The sequence below is a fragment of the Gorilla gorilla genome, chromosome 7 (genome assembly GCF_029281585.2).
Source record: "Gorilla gorilla gorilla isolate KB3781 chromosome 7, NHGRI_mGorGor1-v2.1_pri, whole genome shotgun sequence".
Classification (NCBI taxonomy): domain Eukaryota; kingdom Metazoa; phylum Chordata; class Mammalia; order Primates; family Hominidae; genus Gorilla; species Gorilla gorilla.
This window is the reverse complement of record NC_073231.2, coordinates 118,857,257-118,875,467: the sequence shown is the minus strand read 5'-3', so window position 1 is coordinate 118,875,467 and position 18,211 is coordinate 118,857,257. Positions and strand designations below refer to the sequence as shown.

Below are 18,211 nucleotides of genomic sequence, written 5' to 3'. Positions count from 1 at the left end.
ATTCTTACGTGGTGGCAGGAGATAGAGAGAATATACAGGGGAAATAGCCACTTTTAAAACTATCAGATCTCCTGAGAACTCCCTCACTATCATGAGAATAGCTTGGAGGAAACTGCCCCCATGATCCAATCACCTCCCACCAGGTACCTCCCTCAGCACATGGGGATTACAATTCAAAATGACATTTGGTTGGGGATACGGAGCCAAATAATATTATTCCGCCTCAGACCCTCCCAAATCTCATGTACTTTTCACATTTCAAAACCAATAATGCCTTCCTAACAGTTCCCCAAAGTCTTAACTTATTCCAGCATTAACCCAAAAATCCAAGTCCAGAGTCTCATCTGAGACATGGCAAGTCCCTTCCACATATCAGCCTGTAAAATCAAAAGCAAAAGCAAAAAAAAAAAAAAATATATATCAAAATCAAAAGTTACTTCCAAGATACAGTGCAGGTACAAGCATTGGGTAAATGTTCCCATTCCAAGTATGAGAAATTTATCAAAACAAAGGGGCCACAGGCTCCATGCAAGTCTAAACCCTGTTGGGGCAGTCATTAAATCTTAAAGCTCCTAAATCATCTCCTTTGACTGTATGCCTCACATCCAGGGCATATTGATGCAATGGGTGGGCTCCCAGGTCTTGGGCAGCTCTACTGCTGTGGCTCTGCAGGGTACAGCCCCTGCGGCTGCTTTCATGGCTGGCATTGAATGCCTGTGGCTTTTCCAGGCACATGGTGCAGACTGTCGTTAGATCTACCTTTCTGGGGTCAGGATGGTGGCCCTCTTCTCACAGCTCCACTAAGCAGTGCCCCAGTGAGGACTCTGTGTGAGAGCTCCAACTCACATTTCCCCTCTACGTTGCACTAGTAGAGGTTCTTCATGAGAGCTCTTCTGCCTGGACATCCAGGTGTTTCTATACATCCTCTGAAATCTAGGTGGAGACTCCCAAAGTTCAAACTCTTGTCTTCCACATACCTGCAGGCCCAATACCACGTGGAAGCCACCAAGGATTAGGGCTTGGACCATTTGAAGCAATGGCCCAAGCTGTGCCTTGACCCCTTTTAGGCATGGCTGGAGCTTTAACAGCTGCTATGTGGGCTACCAAGACCTGAAGCTGCACAGACCAATGGGGCCCTGAGTGCAGCCCAGGAAGCCATTTTTTCCTCCTAGGCCTGGGATGGGAGGAGCTGCTGTGAAGTTCTCTGACATGCCCTGGAGACATTTTCCCCATTGTCTTGGCTATTAACATTCAGCTCCTCATTACTTATGCACATTTCTGCAGTTGGCTTGAATCCCTCCCCAGAATATGTGTTTTCCTTTTCTACCACATGGTCAGGCTGCAAATTTTTCAAACCTTTATGCTTTACTTTCCTTTTAAACGTAAATTCCAATTTCAAACCATCTGTTTATGAATTCATATTAAATGTACACTTTCAAAATAAGCCAGGTCACCTCTTGAATGCTTTGCTTCTTAGAAATTTCTTCTGGCAGATACCCTAAATCATCTCTCTCAAGCTCAAAGTTCCATAAATCTCTAGAGCAGAAGCAAAATATCACCGGAGTCTTTGCTAAGCATAGCAAGAGTAACCTTTGCTCCAGTTCCCAGTCAGTTCCTCATCTCCATCTGAGACCACCTCAACCTGTACTTCATTGTCCATAGTACTATCAGCATTTTGGTCAAAACTATTCAACAAGTCTCAAGGAAGTTCCAAACTTTTCTACATCTACCTGTCTTCTGAACCCTCCAAACTCTTCCAGCCTCTGCCTTTCACCCACTTCCAAAGTCGCTTCCTCATTTTCAGGTTATCTTTATAGGAGTAACTCGCTCTACTGGTACCAACTCTCTGTATCAGTCTGTTATCACACTGTATAAAGATATTATCTGAGAATGGGTAATTTATTAACAAGGAGGTTTAATTTACTCACAGTTTCACATGGCTGGGAAGGCCTCAGGAGACTTACTATCATGGCAGAAGATGAAAGAGAAGAAAACGCTTTCTTACAGGGCAGCAGGAGAGAGAGAGAGAGGACACACAGGAGAAACTACCAGTTTTAAAACCATCATATCTCATGAGAACTCCCTCACTATCATGAGAGCAGCAGGCAGAAACTGCCCCCATAATCCAATCACTTCCACCAGGTCCCTCTTTCAACATGTGGATATTACAATTCAAGATGAGATTTGGGTGGGGCCACAAAGCCAAACCATATGAACCCCGTATATTGTTCACCCACTATCCCCCAAGAGAAGCATTTTTCATAACTATGGCACAAAATTACAACAAGAAAATTAGCATTACAATTACAATCCACTGAACTGATTCAGATTTCACCAATTTTGCAGGCATTTATTGTGAGTGTGCAAGTGTATTTTATTCTGTGCACTTTATCACAATGCTATAGTCAAGATACAGGGAAATTCCATCACAAGAATCCCTTCAGGTATCCTTTTAGAGCAACAGCTATTTCCCACCTAACCTACCCCACCATAACACCTACTGACCACTACTCAGTTCTATATATCTTTAATTTTTTTCATTCCAAGAATGTTATATGAATGGAATTACATAATCTGTAACTTTTGAGATTCGCTTTTTCCTTTGCTCTTAATGTTCTGTTTTATACATAATTACCTTGAGATTTATGCAAGTTGTTGTGTACATCAGTAGTTTGTTCCTTTTTAATGCTGAATAGTATTCCATGATATGGATATGCTACAGTTTGTTGAATCATTCACCTGTTGTAGACCATTTGTGTTCTTTAAAGTTTGGGCTATTATAAGTAAAGCTGCTTTGAAGATTCATGTACAGGTTTTTATGTGAATATAAGCTTTCATTTCTCTGGGATAATGAGTACTCAATAGTACAATTTCAGAATTGCATGGCAAGTGCAATTTTAGTTTTATAAAAGACTGATATTCTTCTCCAGTGTTGGTATACCATTTTACATTCATGCTAGCATTATATGAGTGGTTCAGTTTCTCTGCATCCTCACATTTGGCGTAGTCACTGTTTTTAATTTTAGCCATTCTGGTAGGTATATCATAATATCTCACTGTGATTTTAATTTGCATTTGCCAAATATCTACTCATGTAACTATTTGCCATCTGTAAATCCTCTTCTGTGAAATACCTATTCAAGTCTCCTCTTATTTTGTGAATTTTTTTCTTTTTAACGGTTGCATTTGGGAATTCTTTATATACTCTAGATATAAGTTGTGTGTCAAGTGTATGATATATTAACACTTTTTTTTACATTTTGTATTTGTCTTTTCATCTTCTTATTCAGTATCTTCTTCATAGCAGAAGTGTTTAATTTTGATGATGTCCAATTTGTTAATTATTTTTTATGAATCTTGTTTTTGGGCTTAATTCTGAAACTCTTCACCTAACTCAAGATCTCAAAGATTTTCTGTGATATGTTTTTCTAAGTGTTTCATAGATTTACTTTTAAGTCCATGATCAATTTTGAGCTTTCAAAGATCGGTTAGCTATAAGGATTTGGGTTTATTTCTGCATCCTCTATTTTGTTCCATTGGCCTACATGCTTATCTTTTTTTTTTTTTTTTTTTTTTTTTTTTTTTTTTTACCAGTACCGAAGTGTTTTGGTGACTATGGCCTTATACTGTAGTTTGAAATCAGGTAGTGTTATGCATCCAGATTTGTTCTTTTTGCTTAGTCTTGCTTTGGCTAAACCAGCTCTTTTTTGCTTCCATATGAATTTTAGATTTTTTTTTTCTAATTCTGTAATGAATGATGTTGGAATTTGATGGGGATTGCATTGAATTTGTAGATTGCTTTTGGCAGTATGCTCATTTTCACAATATTGATTCCACCCATCCATGAGCATGGGATGTGTTTCCATTTGTTTGTGTTGTCTAAGATTTCTTTCAGCAGTGTTTTGTAGTTTTCCTTGCAGAGGTCTTTCAATTCCTTGGTTTGGTATATTCCTAAGTATTTTATTTTATTTTTTGCAGCTATTATAAAAGGGGTTCAGTTCTTGATTTGATTCTTCACTTGGTTGCTGTTAGCGTATAGAAGAGCTACTGATTTGTGTACATTAATCTATGCGGAAACTTTGCTGAATTTTTTTTTATCAGTTCTAGGAGCTTTCTGGAGGAGTCTTTAGGTTTTCAAGGCAAACAATCATATCATCAGCAAACAGTGACAGTTTGACTTCCTTTTTACTGATTTGGATGCTGTTTATTTCTTTCTCTTGTCTGATTGCTCTGGCTAGGATTTCCAGTACTATGTTGAAGAGGAGTGGTGAGAGTGGACATCCTTGTGTTGTTCCAGTTCTCAGAGGGAATGCTTTCAACTTTTCCCCATTCAGTATAATGTTGGCTGTGGGTGTTTCATAGATGGCTTTTATTACATTAAGATATGTCCCTTGTATGCCAATTTTGCTAAGTGTTTTAATCGTAAATGGATGCTGGATCTTGTTGAATGTTTTTGCTGCATCTATTGAGATGATCATGTGATATTTGTTTTTAATTCTGTTTATGTGGTGTATCACATTTATTGACTTGCATATGTTAAACCAACCCTGCATCCCTGGTATGAAACCCACTTGATCAGGGTGGATTATCTTTTTGATATGCTGTTGGATTTGATTAGCTAGTATTTTGTTACAGATTTTAGCATCTATATTCATCAAGGATATCAGTCTGTAGTTTTCTTTTTTGGTTATGTCCTTCCCTGGTTTCGGTATTAGGGTGATGCTGGCTTCTTAGAATGAATTAGGGAGGGTTCCTTCTTTATCTTGTGGAATAGTGTCAAAATAATTTGCACCAATTCTTCTTTGAATGTCTGGTAGAATTCTGCTGTGAATCCGTATGGTCCTGGACTATTTTTGAGTACAGGCAGTGTAGATTTAGAATGATTTGTAAGGGCTCTAGGATTTTTGAATAATAAATGAGCATTAGCTTCAACTTAAAGTTGCCAGCTTCATTAACCCCTGACAACACGGTCAGTCTGTCTTTTGAAACTTAAGCCAGGCATTGACTTCTCTGTAGCTAAGAAAGATCTACATGACATTTTCTTTCAGTAGAAAGCTACTTCTTCTGCATTGAAAATCTGTCGTTTAGTGTAGTCACCTTCATCAATTATTTTAGCTAGACCGTCTGGATAACTTGCAGCAGCTTCTACGTCACTTTATGCTGATTCACCTTGCACTTATATTATGAAGATGTCTTCTTTTCTTAAGCCTCATGAACCAACCTCTGATAGCTTCAGATTTTTTGTTCTACAGCTTCCTCATCTATCTTAGTATTCATGGAATTGAATAAAGTTAGGGCCTTACTCTGAATTAGGCTTTGGCTGAAGGGAATATGGTGGTTGGTTTGATCTTATATCCAAACCACTAAAACTTTCTCCGTATCAGCAAAAAAGATTGTTTTGCTTTCTTATAATTTGTGTGTTCACTGGAGTAGCATTTGTGATTTCGTTCAATAATTTTTCCTTTGCATTCACAACTTGGCTAATTTGGCATAAGAGATCTATCTTGGCTCTCAACATGCTTTTCTCACTCAGGTTAATAATTTCTAGTTTTGATTGAAAGTGAGAGACATGTGACTCTTCCTTTCACTTGAACACTTAGAGGCCATTGTATATTTATTAATTTTCACACTTTCAGTATTGTGTCTCAGGGATAGAGATGTTCAAGGATGGAATGAAAGACAAGGGAATGGTTGATTGGTAGAGAAGTCAGAACAAACACAACATTTACTGATTAAGTTCACCATCTTGCATGGGCACAGTTTGTGACATCCAAAAGCAATTAGAAGAGTAACATCAAATTTCATTGTTTATACGTCACCATAACAGAAATAATAATGAAAATTTTGACATATTATGAGAATTATTAAAATGTGACACGGAGAGATGAAGTGACAATATGTTATTGGAAAAATGCCACTTGCCTAATGCAGCATTGTCACAAACCTTCAATTTGTAAAACAACAGCAACAACAAACCCCGCAATATCTGCAAAGCACAATAAACAAAAATGCAAAAAAATGAGGTAAGCCTGTAATTCTATGCAAACTGTGCATTTAATCTTGATTAAAATTTGGTATTTGAATCTATACATATTATATCTAATATATAAACATAGATTTTTCTGAAGCATGTTTCTAGATAAAAGGAACCCAGATCTATAAGATCCATTTTTTATAAGAGAATTCATCTAAAGGATAGATCCTGGAAATAAGTGATAAGTGGGAAATCAGAAGAGAGTTACGGAATAGGGTATGTGGGTTTTATGGTGTGTGGTTAAGAGTAAAAGAGGAGAAGGAAAGGAAATAAAGCTTACTATAGCCAATTATCTCCTTTGCTTTGTAAATACTTTGTAATATCTTGCTTCTGAAGAGTGGACTGCCTAACACAATACTTAGATTCGTAATGCTATTTTTTAAACCATGCAGAATTCTGTGTCCTGATGTCCAGTGACTTTTGACTACCTAATCAATAGCACAGTCAGGCATCTATGACAAGGAAACACCACCTGGTCTATGTAAACATCTGTACACTCTACATACATGACTTGCACAGTATGGAAAATTAATGCATTTAACGTCATTCCATAAGTGAATTAATTTAGTTCCTAAAATATTTTTTCAACTTTTAGTGCCCTGCACAACACAACAGAAAGTTTTTTTTATTTTTTGACTATTTTTGAATATGCTAGTTTTTCTTGGGACTATAAAATGCATTCTTGTTCAGACATGAGGCAATAAACAATATCAATGGCTTAGAATAAATTTCATTGCATGTTACTGATATTATGGCAAAGCATGAAAATGGGAGAATGTTTGCTGGGCAGTTTTAAGAAATTCTAGATGAAAACATTTTAAAACTACAAGAAGAGAATATGGTTACAAAAGAGAAATTTAGTAATTATTGGACAGTGTAATTTCCTCCATCCCCAGGCATTTTTGGTTGCTAATGTTCAGAACACACTTGGAGAAATTTTGTAATAGGATAGTACTTAATTAGCATAATTCATTATCTACAGTTTGAAATGTGCTTATGGATTCGATATATACCATGCAGATCTTTTCAGCTTCTTATAATTTAGAATATAGATTATATAATATAAACAAGGTGAAAGCAGTAAGACATGCCATAGGAAGAGTTATACCAAGTGCTTTTCATATTCAGAAAACAAAAATATAAATTTTAGCCAGGGGAATTGAAGAAGACATATGAAGGAGATAGAATTTTAGATGGGTCTTGAATAAGAAAAGAACTAAAACATTTAATAATAATATAAATTGAAATATTGACATAACTTATAAACAGTATAAAAATTCAAAGGGACTGAAAGTTAGGGCATGTGCCCAAATAACTTCTCTTCATTTATTTTCTTGACATGTAAAAGACAGTATACACTCACTATGCATCAATCATTATGCTAAGTATCAGGGATATAACAGCCCTGTTAAAGAAAATGTAAAATAATAGGAAACATAGAAAACTTATCACTAAGTAAAGTAATAAATGGCTAATCATAAATTTTGTGGTCAGAGCAAGATAGTTTCCTAGAGGTGCCTGGTACTTGTCCAACCAAAAACAAAGGACCAAAACAATGAATAAAGAACTACATTCCAACTAGAGTGAATGAAGAGTATGCTGGATACTTCACCACAAGGAAGTGGTGAAATCTCTGTGAAGCACAGAAACCCAGAATGGAAATTTAGAAAGGAAGTGAAGCACCTATCTCTGCCACTCTGTTCCCCCTGCTGGGATGAGCTTGGGGATGGGGGAGACTTCTTTTTGTGAGAAAAAGTTAAGCTGGAGGCCACCAGCAGTCCCCATTCCCGACATACACATCTACAGTTCTTGCTGCAAGAAAGGCCCACAGTCCTCACTGCCTCTGAATGTAGTTTGGGGAGCTTCCTGGAGTTAACATGGCTGCATTGCTCCAGAGTGAGGAGCCTATGTGCACCCCCTATCCCTGTGACCCAGGGTGCTATAGCACATCACTATCTTGATGGTACCAGACCCATAGCTGTAGTGCATCCTATTATGGGAGCCAATAGTCATTGTTTATCCATCGTGATGTGCTACTGACATTCCACTACACTCAGACAGATGGCTGCAGTAACAAAAACCTGGCTACTTGGAGCCTAGGTTCAGCAGAACAGCTGTGACTCCAGTGTCTGAGACTATGCTATGCCCTGCTCCAATGGAACAGGCAGTTATACAGAGTGGGAAAGCTGACCCTGGGCTTGTCCTGACTCCCCAGAAAATCACCACAGAGATGGCTTACCTATCACACTCATGTGTGCCTGACAACTCAACATTCATCCCAGTGGTGGCTCCACCCGCCTGCCAACCCACTCCAGAACCAGTCAACTCATGTATGTGAGCATTTGCCCGAACCACCAGTTAGCCTTGTGGTGGTCCCACTGCAAGGTATTTCCACCCTAGATAATTCACTGCATCTGTATGCTCCTGGACCAATATAGCTGGCCTAGTGGAGGTCCTGGACTCCAGCAAGCCCACCCTAGTGCCAACCAAACTATCACACTCAAGTATGCCTAGTCTGAAACTATCATGGTGGCCATTATTACCATCAGTTTTTGCAGTCCAGAGCACTGACACACTCAGACATTGCTGATGCGAATTACAGCTGAAGAAACTGCACATAAACCACACTCCTGCTTCTACCCAGAATCAAAGCCAAAACACCCTACTAAACCACACCCTAAGACACATATACGTGAAAATGTTTCACTTTACCAAAACTACCACATAAAATCGGAAAGGTGACTCTTCTACCAGATGCACAGATATACGCATAGGGAAAGAAGAAACGTGAAAAAGCAAAGAAATGTGAGCCTTCCAAAGGAACACAAAAGACTTCAGTATCAGACACTAAAGAAAGGAAATTTATGAAGTGTCTGAAAAAGATCTAGACATTTCAGCCTTAAAAAAAAGAAATAATATATTTTTCAGGAACATGGAGGGAACTGGAGACAGTTATCTCAAGTGAAACAACTCAGAGACAGAAGGACAAACACCACATGTCTCACTTATAAATGGGAGCTAAATAATGTTTACACATGGAGGTAGAGTGTGGAATGATAGACAATGAATGCTTGGAAAGGTCAAGGGATGGCAGAGGGGTGGATGATGAGAAATTACTTGATAGGTACAATGTACATTACTCCAGTGATGGTTACACTAAAGGCTCTGACTTTACTACTGATGAAAAAATTGGCAATGGACCAGAACAGATAACCTTCAAAAGAAGAAAAGTGGCCAACAGGCGTGTGAAAAAAATGTTCAACATCACTAGTCGTCCAGAAAATGTAAATCAGTACCACAATGAGATATCTCTTCACTTTAGTCAGAATGGCTACTATCAAAAAGACAAAAGAGGTGTTAGCAAAGATGCAGAGAAAAAGGTACCCTTCTACAGTGTTGACAAGAATATATATTAGTAAAACCATTATTAAAAATAGTATGTATGTTCCTCAAAAAATGAAAAATAGAACTACCATATGACCCAGCAATACTACTACCAGGTAAATATCCAAAAGAAGTGAAGTTAATACGTTGAAGAAATATCTGAACTCCTATTTTTATTGCTTCACTATTCACAGTAGTCAAGTAATCGACTCTAAGTGTCCAATGATGTATGAACGGATTAAGAAAGTGTGATCACACACACACACGCACACGCACACACACACAATACTCAGTGGAATACTATGCAGCCTTAAGAAACGAATTTTGTCATTTGGGACAACATGGGTAAACCTCAAGGAAAATATGTTAAGATAAATAAGTCAGAAACAGAAAGATAAATGTCAAATGTTCTCACCCATATTCAGAATCTAAAAACAATGGTCTCATAGAAGTAGCAAATAGAACAGTGGTTACCAGAGACTGAGGAAGGTGGTGAGTTGATAGGAGAGGTTGGTCAATGGGTATAAATTTATAGCTAGAAAGGCAGAATAAGTACCAGTGTCCTATTGCACTGTAGGGTAACTATAGTCAACGAAAAAGATATTGTATATCTCAAAATAGCTAGAAGAGAGGATTTTGAATTTCCTACTACAAAGAAATCATAAATGTTTGAGGTGATGGATATGCTAATTACTCTGATTTGATCATTACACAATGTATGTATGTACTGAAACAGCACATTGTACCCCATAAGTATGTGCAATTATTATGTGTCTGTTAAACATAAAAAATTAAGATATGATAAGAACATGTGCAGGTGGTCTGTGAGGACAGAGAAGGAGATTGGGCACCTCTCTTAACCATGGAACTTTGTCTGGTTTTCCTGAGAAAGATTTAGAGTAAATCAATAAATGTAAAGAAAGGATATTTATTTCAGCCTCAAAGCGAAGTATATGCAAAGTTCCAGGGATAAGATGAAAGAATAAAATTTGAGCAACTAATAGCAGCTCAACATAGGGCCATAATCTAACAAGGTCATAAAGAACATTCATGAAGATTCATGATGGATACATCTTATCTAAGTGCTAGAGAAGGAAGGAGGTCAAAACTGGTTTAAAAGCAAGAGAGTGAGAAAGCACGGGAGCATGCTTGAGAGAGGGAGAGAGACACGTAAAATTAGAGGAAAGTGGGAGAATTGTGGAAAAGAGGGATACAAAGTCATGGAGGTAATGATGTGAAAAATCCTGAGTTTAAGATTTGACTCCACCTATGGATAATATAGATAGGCCATTACATTTGGATGATTTTAGGGAATTGGGAAGATTTTTTTAAAAAGTAGATGTCAGAGCAATCAAAAATGATAGCTGTTGATGAAACTACAAAATTTGAGAAAGTTTGAAAACCAGATATGGCTGAAATGAGGACCTGACAATTTATCTTATAATAAAAGTGGTTTAACATTAAAAAAAAAGAATAAGCTCAGAATAGTTTTATGAACTTTATCAAAAAAGCTGTCATTCTCTCAATTTTCTTATGTTTAATTCTTAAAATCATGTGGTAAGGATTATAATTACATTCTCTAAAGGATTAATTACAATAGAAACATAGGATTTTAAATATAAATTGATTATTTAATCATTATTATTTCTGCAGTAAATTGGAGAACTAAAAATTTTTTGCAAAGATTAATTATGTTACTCTGTATTATTGTCAGTATTTCTTTCCTCATTAAACATGCAATGAAATTTGATGTCATTAATAATTTTTTAGTAATTCGATTACAATGTATTTATTACTCAAGAGACACGTCAAATTTTCTGGTAGAAATAACTAGAGTAGTAGGGAACAAATGTATGACATTTATCATGACCATATTTTTCTTGATATAATTATCCTAAATCCCGTTTAGTGGTTTAAGACATATAATCATGAGTATGGATATTTTTAGGGTGAAATGGAAAATATATTAAAACAATGGAAACTTTATTTCTAGAAATTCTTTATCATGTTACTGGGTTTTTTGTTATTGTTGTTATATGTCATTTGCCACTATCTGGAATATATATTATTTATTTATTTGTTTGTATGTTTTAATTTTACTGTGTAAAACCATGATTTTTCTCTTGCTTACTATCATATTTCCAACCTTTACCATTGGTATTTGTCATATAGTTAATGTTTGGTAAATAACTGTTGAATAAATGTGTACAATCTATTTCTTATTAAAAGATTATTCTCATTGACTTTATGCTAGAATTTGCTTACTCTTAAATGACCACAGTGATTTGACACAGGGATAACAATAAGTTATATTTTAGAATATCTCCTTTAGTAATTATCTAAATTAAGTAGTTTAATGGAATCTTTCCAAGTGGCATATATTCTCAATCCCTCATTTCCTGGTTTTCCTGATAACATGTGAAATAAGGACAGAGATATAGAGATTTATTTGTGGGATTTCTCCATAAGCCATAAACCAAGCCATATTGTTTAGAATAAGTGTAAATAATGAACATTATTCAGTGACTATGATTTTCAAAGCCCATGTGACTCGCCTATAACCAATGACTGTATATTTCTCTCTGGTGGCAGAGGGATGCTGTGGTGCAAGTGCTTTCTAGTTCAGTTTCTTGGCTTATCTAAGGTCTTGCCTCATACACTGAAGCATTGAAGCTGTCAGGAATATTTCTTAGTTTCACCCTTGTTAAATTATCATTATTTGCTCCACCTCATGCACATTCTGATTCTCCCTACTGCAGCTCTACTTTCTTCAGGTCCACTCCCTTAGATTACTGAAAGTAAATTCAAGTTGCAAACTGCAGTTACACAGTAGCTATTACTTGCCTTGTACTCTATTACTGAAATTACCTTTCATGTCCCTGGAAAAGATGGAAAGTTTATCATTTTTATTGAACATTTTGTCTTTTTTCTTTTCTCGCATTTCTTAATGTCCTCGTGGAGCTGATTCTCATGTACTGGGTCTTTTAGGGGGTCATCTCCAAACTCTGCTTTGGTGTATTACACACCTCCATGCATTGTAGTCTCATTACATCTGGAAATGTGTGCAGCCTGTCAAAAATAATTTAAACTTTCCCTAACGGATATTCATGTTTATCGAAATAGGGAATTGAACAAAACCAAATTGTAAATCAAAATCTGGCATGAACTATGCTACTCGATTGAAAAAATATTTGAAACAAATCCAAATAGTTTTTCACTGAGTTACTATTTTAATCAACAAGAGTAAACATAACCTGTATATTTTCTGAAAGTAATGAAAGCAAATTTTAAAACTTGAGTCTAAAATTATACAATTATATTATATATTTTTATTAACTAAATTCAGATTGGAAAAAAATCAGTCAGCTCAACAAATAAACAGATTCATCCCTATGAAAAGAGAAAATAGATGTATAGGGAAACATTACGGAAAATGCACTGCAAACCAAGAATAAAAATGAGAAATATATAAAAATTATCCCAATGTTTTCATATTGGAATTCAACATTCTGTACACCAGTAGACACAATAATACAATAAAGGTGATTTTACATTTTAATGGGTAGGTGGTCATCCACTAAAAGTGGTGGCTAGCTCCCACACATCTTAGGAAAGTTGGGTTTTCAGGGATAAAGATGAAGAGTATTGGTTAGAGGGTCCTTGCATCCCTGTACCTACACCTTAACACTGATTACATATACAAGGACAGATTTTCCATCCTCCTTCTACTGTTCCCCTAGCATGACTAATTGCCAAAAGGTGAGAGAATATTTGTAATTCCTCTTGACACTCCCACCCCACAAACATAGTATAATAAATCAGCTGTTTATTTTGCCTTCTGAAGAAGAAAAGTGTGAGCTTTGAAGAATAGGAAATATATACTTGTTATTAAGAAACCTTAATCTGAAACTCTTAATCTGAAACTCTTATTATTAAGAACTTGTTATTAAGAAACCTTAATCTGAAACTCTTCCTAACTATGTAATAGCCTTGCTTTGGAGACTCTTTTACTTTGGCTTTATAGCAAACACTTAAAATTTAAATGGTTAGATATATGGTAGAAGTATAATACAGCAGTATTTTTCTATTTCATGATGTCAGAAATGCTTTGCTGGAAATCTTCAAAAAATTATAAAGCAAGAGGTACTTTATATATTAATCATGACCAATATCTGGAGGATAGTTCCAATATTTTGTTTTAAGATACTTGTTTTGAGTATATTATAAATAGTATTCTTGCAACCAAATATGTGAAGACTACATATCCAACTATATTTGTTTGGATATATACAATCTGTTTTCTGCCTCTCCATTGGATTAGGCCTCTAATACATTATAGAATTATATATTCTAATGAAAGCTAGTCATGAACATTTATAAGATTATGAAATTACATAAAAGCAATGCTTGTTCTATGAAAATAAACTATGAAATTTGCCATTCAGTGAGAAATACTGAAAAAACATTAAGTGGATAGGAGGGAGTATAAGAAAATAACTGTACAGTCTCACTCGGGAAATAAGGATATCAATTTATTTGAGGTCTTTCGATTTTGTAACTTTATTGTATCAATACATATATGAGAAGCACGTTGACTAGCACCATCAGCTCAATATCTGTTATGTTTATTATTAACAATAAGAATACAATATATATAATAAATAATAAATAAGATATAATAAATAATAAACAATATATAACATATTAATAAATGATAAACTATATAATACTAATAAAACAATACCATAAATAAATTATTGGTGCAGTAAATAAATTTGGATGAATCAAAAATCATGTGCACTTAAAGTTTTATAGTTGATTGTATTAATACACACAACCTGATTGGAACAGCATGTGTTTGGAATTGCACTATTCTGTGATTGACTTTTCTATGCATAAAAGAACTATTTCATTTGTGCTTAAAAAGTTGACAGTGCAAAGTCATGAATATAGTTGGACATTTGTTTGGTCCCAATTTTGTGAAAACGTTTACTGCTGAAAAGCTTTTTAAATTTTTTTGTTGTTGTCTTTTGTAATTCAGGTTATCTGGAATGAACATACCACCACCAATTATCAGCAACAAAAACTGGCTCAGACTGCATTTTGTTACAGACAGCAATCATCGATACCGTGGATTTAGTGCTCCCTATCAAGGTATATTTGTGGAATACCTCTGCCTCTTTTGATATGTAAAATAATTTTGGTGTACACAACTACGTTTTGTGATAGAAAAATGTCTTTAGCATTTAGAAATTGGAATTCGTATTAAAAAAATGGTCATGCTGTTGCTGAGACAATAATGTGATCATAACTAAATTACAGTTTTAAAGTTAGTTGATTTTATAGTATAATATTCAGAATAATGAATATTATGATTTCTAAAAGGTAGTATGTAACAGATGCAATATTTTGCTTTAATAAAGTGCTTCAGCAATTGGATATACTATCTGAAGTTGTACCGCAAATCACTGCAGAAAACCTTCAGTTGCATGTACGCTCTTCCTCAATCGAAACTCACCTCCATATGCAGCGTGTTTGTTACTGCTAGTTTAATTAACCTTGTTAGGAGTTTTATCTACCAATTGTGTTAACATAAATAATTTTCAATACATAGGATATAATATTTGATGCATTAACTTGAAAAACTCTTTGGAACAAGATTATTATGAAGATGGGGTACTAATGAAAATGTAGCTTCCACAGTGTTCTGTAATACTATGTGAGCTTAGTGTACTTTATCTTCAGACTACTTATGTAAATAATTCATTTCATTCTCAGTAGTGTATCAGCTACTTTTCAGGGAATAGTAAGCATTGCCACAGTTACATTCTTCCATTTATCTGTGTTTTTTGTTTTTTTTAAATGCTTTCCCCTTTAGTAGTCTTCAATCCTAAGCACTTCGAAAATTTAATATGATGACTTTAGGAAGCTTATATTTAGTATTCAAAATGGCATTAAATCATATATTGTTCTTTGGAATACAAAATTCAACAATTAATTTGTATTTTGAAAACCAGTAACCTCGCTGAAGCTGTTCTATCAATAAGATTTCTCTTAAAAACTGGAACAGCTTGATGTGATTTGTAATTTGACTTTCGTAATAGTGCACTGAGTATCACTGTAATAAAAATTCTTAGGAAAGTAACTTAAAATCAAGATTTTAGACAAAGTCCACATAGAAAATCTGCAATAATGATCATTTCTAAAGTAGTTAATTGGAATGGAAACATAAATGCAAATATGCTTTTAAAACTATGCAATGTGTTAACATGTATCATAATAGAAAATATTAGCCATCACAAAACACTAAATCTTAGAGTTCAAAAATAAACTTTCATAGAAAAATTTATTTTCACATATTTTATTAAAAATAGCTGTTTAGGCATGGTAACTTGAATCTTAAACAGTTTAAGGCAATGTCACTTTTAAATTTGCAAAAATATTTTATCCAGTTCCCAATTTCAATTTCTAAAAGTTTGTGTACTTTAGAGGACTATTTTATTGAAAATAAGAGATTGTGAAGCTTCTTTATCTCTAGGTTGACCCCTTTACTTGTGGAGTTTTTCATCCACCTAACTCTGTGGCTCTGATTCTTTTCTACAATTAGTTAAGGCCGATGGCATGGCAGAAATTCAAAAATCAATCCTCTTCGATTCCTGTGATGTTTTCTACTAGATTCATGGAATCTTCTGGTCAAATGGCTTCTATTATTTTTCTAAACAGAAATAAAGTAGCATATATTTTATATTTATATGTAGAAACTGGAGCAAAAAATAAATCTCCTACCTCAAATATTAAACAATATTTCATTTGTTTTGTGCAATATGATTTCATGGAGCTGGTACCTTCAGATAGGGTTGTTTTGCACTATAAGACAATGGCACAAAGCTACCAGTCGATTTGTGTACTTACTTTTAAATTTCAGCATGCTACTCATTGGTCTTTAATTGACTTTTGCAGTATTTTTAAGATTGGAATTGTGGTTTTCAAGCATTATGCGTTTTCAGCACTGAAAAGTAGCATCACTGTAGTAAAATGGAAAAGATGTGTTTTATGAGGTACAACTTATTTCTATTTGCTGCAGGAAAAGGGACTCAAAAGAGGGATGGGATTTATATCGATATAACACAGAGGAAATGCAGTGGTTAAGAAAATTGAAGCTTTGATTTTATAATAAGATTAAGGAAAAGTTTTATTATAAAAATATGCCTTTGCATATTATTCTTTTAAAACTTTCCTAATTTAGGCTTGCTTTTTCTGATTGCATTACCTTAAAATAATATTCTACCTCAACAGCATACATTCAATTGAGAAGTAAATCTTGAAATCATAATGAAGAAATTTAAATTAAAAAATATATATGTACTAAGATAACTTAAATGGCTGCAAAATCATAATTCTGACATGCCAAAATACATGCCCTATCATGAAATGGTAACGATGCTTTTTACATTGTTCCATGCTACTATTTCATTTTAGTGGTGTCTACATTAAAACTAATTCAAGATTGAAAATTTTGTGTAATATATTATACAAAAGTCAAAACTAAGTCTCCATGCAGCTCAGTTTCTAAATAACTCATATATTTACCGAGTACTCAGTAACTATTATTGATTTACCTGTAATTATTTAATATTTTAAGGAATCTGCAGGTTTCCAAAGACTGAATATTTTACTCATAACGTTTCTATTTAATCTCTATCCTTTATTAAATACCATGAAAATTAACTGCAAACTACTAGTGGGTTCATTGAATGCCATTAGCTATTTTTTATAGTGTGTTCCATGATTGGTGGAGTAGGTACATAGACACACACTGCTGTGCTTTCCCAAATATAACCACCTTTAAGTTATGTTATATGCTAGCTTCCTGAATGCTTTAGATATTATAATTTTAAATAGGATTAAGTAGAGACTGAGAATAGCATGCTAAAAAGCATAGTTCTATATCAATTCAAAGGTATTAAAAATGTGGTTTAAATAGAAAGCCTTTAATACATAAAATACATTCTCACTCTGAGCTCCTGTATTGAATATGCCCACTCGTATTTAAAATAAAACATCTTTTGCCTTCCTAGTTTACCTATAATAGAAATCTCTTACTTAAATACTTTATTACTGTCTCTTCTTTGATTAAAAAAAAGTTATTTAGTTTTTAACTCTGCCCCCACAAATTCACTTCAATATTATGTCATTATATTTGTCTTTGTTTTAAACTATTGTTCCTCCATTCAAGTTCCATTAACCCTCTATTAATGAGAACTTGGATTGTGCTAGTTCTCACCTAAATAGTAAAACTTTTCTTTAATTGTGGTGTTTGGAAGCCCTCTTACTTATTTTTTGAAAACTCTATATTATTGTCACTTGGTCATTAGTATAAACTAAACTCTATTCTTTTCCATTTCAATGAATACATTGTCATATTTACTTATTTTTTAAATTGGAAGGGGAGTTTTAGATGACACTCAATTGTCCAAGAAAGAAAATCTTACCTATAGAAGATTTTAATTAAAAGTATTTTTATTCCATAAGGCTCAATAATTCAAGTATGAAATATCTCATTTTTAAAATTATTCGACATTCAGCATTTCTCTTTCAATGTGCAATCATAAATACCATAGCTATAGGCATTCATATAATTGTATTTATCATGTAAGTTTAGGCATTGCAGTATTTAATCAATTTTAAATATGTAAATATATGAGTAATTTTATATTCTTGATTCAAGCCTCTAAATTCCTTAAATTTTAATCACAATTTGATTTTTATATTTTCTTCCAAAATTTTTTGTAT

At 34.3% G+C, this 18,211-nt stretch overlaps 1 protein-coding gene across 3 annotated transcripts in view; it reads left to right on the top strand.

Moving 5' to 3' along the window:
* The window catches only part of CSMD3 (CUB and Sushi multiple domains 3), a 1,204,746-nt gene that overhangs the window by 402,547 nt on the left and 783,988 nt on the right, over positions 1-18,211 (top strand). For all 3 annotated transcript variants that reach the window (XM_019032923.3, XM_031014090.3, XM_019032924.3), the window contains one exon: positions 14,460-14,572. In XM_019032923.3, the coding sequence (XP_018888468.2) occupies positions 14,460-14,572 (113 nt within the window). The remainder of the gene's footprint in view (positions 1-14,459; positions 14,573-18,211) is intronic.